At 41.8% G+C, this 4,605-nt stretch overlaps 1 protein-coding gene across 1 annotated transcript; it reads right to left on the reverse strand.

Annotated features, from left to right (window-relative positions):
• Window positions 1-415: 415 nt before the first annotated feature.
• s1pr1 (sphingosine-1-phosphate receptor 1) lies at window positions 416-4,327 on the reverse strand. Its single transcript, XM_023813168.2, has 2 exons — window positions 4,121-4,327; window positions 416-3,248 (listed from the first exon to the last, which is right to left on the reverse strand). Exon 2 carries the CDS (start codon window positions 3,034-3,036, stop codon window positions 1,930-1,932), a length of 1,107 nt encoding a protein of 368 aa, XP_023668936.1. The 5' UTR covers window positions 3,037-3,248; window positions 4,121-4,327; the 3' UTR covers window positions 416-1,929.
• Window positions 4,328-4,605: the final 278 nt, after the last annotated feature.

Consider the following 4,605-nt stretch of genomic DNA (forward strand, 5'->3'; position numbering starts at 1 on the left):
TTTCAGTAAAATATCTGAAATTGTCATTTAGGTAATTAAAAAGTTTTCTAAGGGTATATTCTTATAAACAAATGTGTATACTCTGCTGCATGAATCGCTGAATATTTTGTTTTTACAAGTATTAACATGAATATTAAAATTTAAATGTTCACTTAGCTGATTGTATCTACAAGTATCTGCCAGTGAATGTATCTCAGGGGAGTGATTGTAGCCGTTTTCTTTGTGATACATGATGTAGCAGGACAGAACAGGATTTATTTTTATTAAATAAGAAATATTTGACCAGCATCCCATCAGAGGTGTCCCTGCCCTGTGCTCCGTGGGCTGGGCTCCACAGTTACGGCAGGAATATGGATGGATGGATGGATGATAAGATTTTCTTCAATAAGTCCAGTCTGAAAATAACTGCTAAAAACACTTTTAAGAATTATTTTATTAACATCTAACAAATACAATTACACAAATACCACAAATATTAAAGTGTGCAAATAAGAAGTGGGACAACATGGTCGAATGAGAGAAAAACGTTTTGGCAAATTAACAGTAATGAACGTGCTTCGGTATGAAGCCTTTATACTGGACAGAAGAGGATGTTGAAAAGTATAACATTTAAACATTTTACAAAAAAATACACAATGGGAGTTTCCATAGGAAATTTTTAGCATGTGCTAAAAGTTTTGGCTGCTTCTTCACCTTACATTTAAATACTCTCGTTATTATTGCCACAAACACAAAGCCAAAATCCATCTCCAGCCAGAAAGAACAGGTGCTAGGGAAGAACAGGTCCGATTTAATTACAGGTTTCAGTTTGCAAGTGAATGTTGTGGACTGTCCATCTCTGGTCTGTCACATGATGTACACAAATTGGATGGTAGTTTTGCATGTGACCAGACAAAACACAACTTTGCCTTTAAAGCAGTGTTTCCCAATGTGGTCCTCAGGGACCCACAGTCAGTCCATGTTTTTGCTTCCTTTGAGCTCCCTACCAAACCGGAAGCAAAAATGTGGACTATCTGTGGGTGTCTGAGGACCGGATTGGGAAACACTGCCTTGCTTTCTCATATTGCCAATGGATGCTAAGCCAAAATACTGTCAGTCTGTCACTGAGTATTTCAATGACGGACCACTTTATATTTCAAGGTATCAGTGTCTCAAGATATTTAATATCGTCTCCATGGAAACCCCCTACAAGGCAACATAAGTACGGCTGATGTAAGAACTTCCTTTGGGTTTCTATCACTATGTAGCCCATTTGAAATGCTTCAGAAAACAAACTGTTATTGCATCTACAGAGCATTGCTACGACGATAAATGTTTATCCAATGTTGGTGAAAGTATAAAATTTAATGAGAAACATTCTCAATCAGGGGTTGGTTTTCCACTGTACTAAACTTCCGAGTTACTTCAGAGAAAAGTCCTTCATTAGCTGTATTTCTGAAATGTTTCAATAATAACAGCAATAATAACTAGCATCTAATTTCACTCCTTCTTGAAAAACACATTTTAGAGAGTGTCAGTAATGCTTAGAAGTTTTTTATTTGCACAATTCCAACAAGTGCATTGCTAACGAAAATAAAATTAAACTCACACAGGTAATACTGACCGACGAAGGTTACAATCATGTGCTAAGTGTTTCCCTATGGAAAATCATGGCAAGTAAGTGTCTGGGGCCGTCAGTCCTTCAGCCATTAGGAAAGACGTACAACAACATCTCCGCAGACTGCTGCCAGTTCATACAGCTGCTGGTTGTATGTGTTTTTCGCTTTCGTTTCACGTGGCACTCCTCATGACTCGCTGAACTCCTTCTGGGGTTCTTTGACATCGCGGGTGTCCTCTGAGGAAGCCCAGGGCATACATACATGTATACATTCACAAATTAGTGTAGAGTGAAACGCCAATCAGCGTGGGGGGGGGGGGGGGGGAGGTCCCTTAGGAGGATGATGTGACATTCCCAGAGGAGGCCACCGTCTCCCGTGGAGAGTACTCAGGCTCCTCCTTGTTGGGGTGGGAGGAATTATCCGACTTGCTGCGGCTGAACTCGGCGCCAATTATGGGCCGGGTGAATTTCCCACCGGGTCGGCTACAGAAGCTGCAGACGAGCATGCGGATGAATGCGCGACGCATCTCATTGCTGGTGAGGGTGTAGATGAGCGGGTTCATGGCGGAGTTCAGCACGGCTAGTGCCAGGAACCACTCTGCCTTGTAAAGGATGGCGCAATTGCCGATCTCGCACGCCACGTCCAGCAGCAGCAGGATGAAAAGTGGGGCCCAGCAGGCGATGAAGCAGCTCAGCACGATGATGACCGTCTTGAGCAGGGCCAGTGACTTCTCCGAGTTCTTGTTGCTGCGGCCGTTGGACACCTTGCGGAAGACCAGCTTGCGACTGCGCGTGCGCACCAGCGCGTAGATTCGCGCGTACAACACGACGATGGCCATGAGGATGACGCTGAAGACGGTGGTGCAGAAGAGGATGTAGGTCTTGTGGTAGAGTGGCAGCACGGTGGAGCACCTCTTCATGTTGTCGATGCAGTTCCACCCCAGGACAGGCAGACCACCCAGGATGGCGGCGATGAACCAGCACGTGCTGATGAGCAGGAAGACCCTGCAGGTGTTGCCAGTGTTGTGGAGCTTCATCTTGAGCATGGTGAGGTGCCTCTCGATGGCGATGGCCAGCAGGCTGAAAACGGAGGCTGCCAAAGCCACGAACATGCTGCCCTCGCGGAAGAACCACTGCGTTGGAGTCAGTTTGTATGTGTTTGCCCCCGACAGAAGGATGTTGGCCGTGTACACCACTCCGGCCAGCAAGTCCGACAGTGCCAGGTTCCCAATGAAGTAATACATTGGCTTGTGGAACTTTTTGGTCCTCCAGATGGTCAGCAGGACCATCAGGTTCTCCAAGATGATGAAGCAGCACACAATGATGAAGACCACCGAGTCTGCCTTCAAACCCGAGTCCTGCTCCACCTTTCGCAGCTTCCCCGTGAAATTGTAATGTCTTGATATCAAGTCAGGGTACATGGAATCAGCTACAGCCATAGCTTATCGTACGATCAAAAATCCTGCTTAACGTAGTGTCGTAATCCTCCGCACTGTCTGTAGAGGGCGCTAGAGGACCACCGTCCAACGCAAAGGCTGAAATTTCTATTCCACTTGATCCCGATGCTAACTTACGTTTCCTTCAGGTCAAAAAAAAATCCCTATTACAAAAAAATGTTCTCCATATGCATGTAGACCACATTGTGATGACCCTGAAAAAAGAAAATGTTGTTATTTAAAAATAAATAGTTTATTACATATAGAACAATGTATCCTGGTTTACAGCGAGAACAGCAAGTTTACCTGAAAACGTTAAGATCGGCAGGTGTATCTTATACCAGCATATCTTACGTCTCTGTTATCGAGTTTCTTTAAAATGTTGTCTTAAAAGTATTATTGATAGATTAATTAGCGATAAATAATATTTAGTTTACACAAAGTACTGTGGATCCCACACGTTAAAAACTATAACTTCATCGTCATGCCGCTATTCTCCAAATTTTAAAGTTTCTGTAAACAGGACAAATAATTTTATGTTTTGTATACACTTATACATAGGCTAGAAATAGCATTAATAATTACATCCAATGTATATTATTCACAGGCTATGAGACTACTGGAAACCCCTAATTAGAACTGAAATATGTGCCGTTATTTTAACTATAAATTCAAGTAGTTGTAGAATAAAACAGAAGTGGTAATTTCCAAAAAACAGATGAACAAAATACACAAAGAAATATAAATCCACTTAGAAAAATAGTTTACTCGTGACAAAACGGCTAAGGTCAAGTGTAAATACTATTAAGTCTAATAGCCCAACTTCAATAAGTTAGCTTGCTTTTCGATATTCGCGTACCGCATTTACACCGCTAACAAACATCAGAACTCGTAGACACCGTGCAAACGGACACAGAATTTAGATTAATTGAAAGAAAAACTACCACCCTTAAATTCACACCTTCGTGTTGAGCGCCCGTATCTTCCATCTAGTTTACGTACTATTTACAATTAAGTAGCCTATTAACTATTTTTGTTGTTATGATTCACATTAAAGTTGAAAAAAATGTAATAGTTGGCGCCTTACCTTAGAATTGGATAACTGCACAGGAAAGTATGAATTACAGCCGGAAAAACACACGTGTCCTTAAAACATGTATGTATAAACGAATAAACATACAGAATTAAATATATAAATAGCTATAAATATAAAAAGTTTCAAATAATGGTAAGTCAGTAATAGATACCGATGGGACAACCTTCCATGTAGACTGTGACTGCAACTCTCCCTGAAGTATCTGTAAAAGCAAATTTTTTGTGCAGTCGGGGGCGGGGGGTCTTCACGCAGTCTCCCCTCCCCCTTCGCCTTCAGATAATCCACACTGCACATTCCTCAAATTCAATCGCTTGCATTTGTGCTGAAATAAAATCAAGACTTTAACTCACGTGATGATATGTAAATGCCAACGACATATGCACTTCCTGTGTAAATTAAGGTACGTTTATGCGGCCAGTTAACTATCATGTAACCAATTAATTGTGTTAATTATAATTCCAAGTTATAACGTCACC

Source organism: Paramormyrops kingsleyae, chromosome 15 (assembly GCF_048594095.1).
Source record: "Paramormyrops kingsleyae isolate MSU_618 chromosome 15, PKINGS_0.4, whole genome shotgun sequence".
In the NCBI taxonomy this organism is placed as follows: Eukaryota; Metazoa; Chordata; class Actinopteri; order Osteoglossiformes; family Mormyridae; genus Paramormyrops; species Paramormyrops kingsleyae.

Coding starts and splice junctions, on each gene's coding strand:
- s1pr1 (XM_023813168.2), bottom strand. CDS start 3,036: ATGGCTGTAGCTGATTCCATGTACCCTGACTTGATATCAAGACATTAC.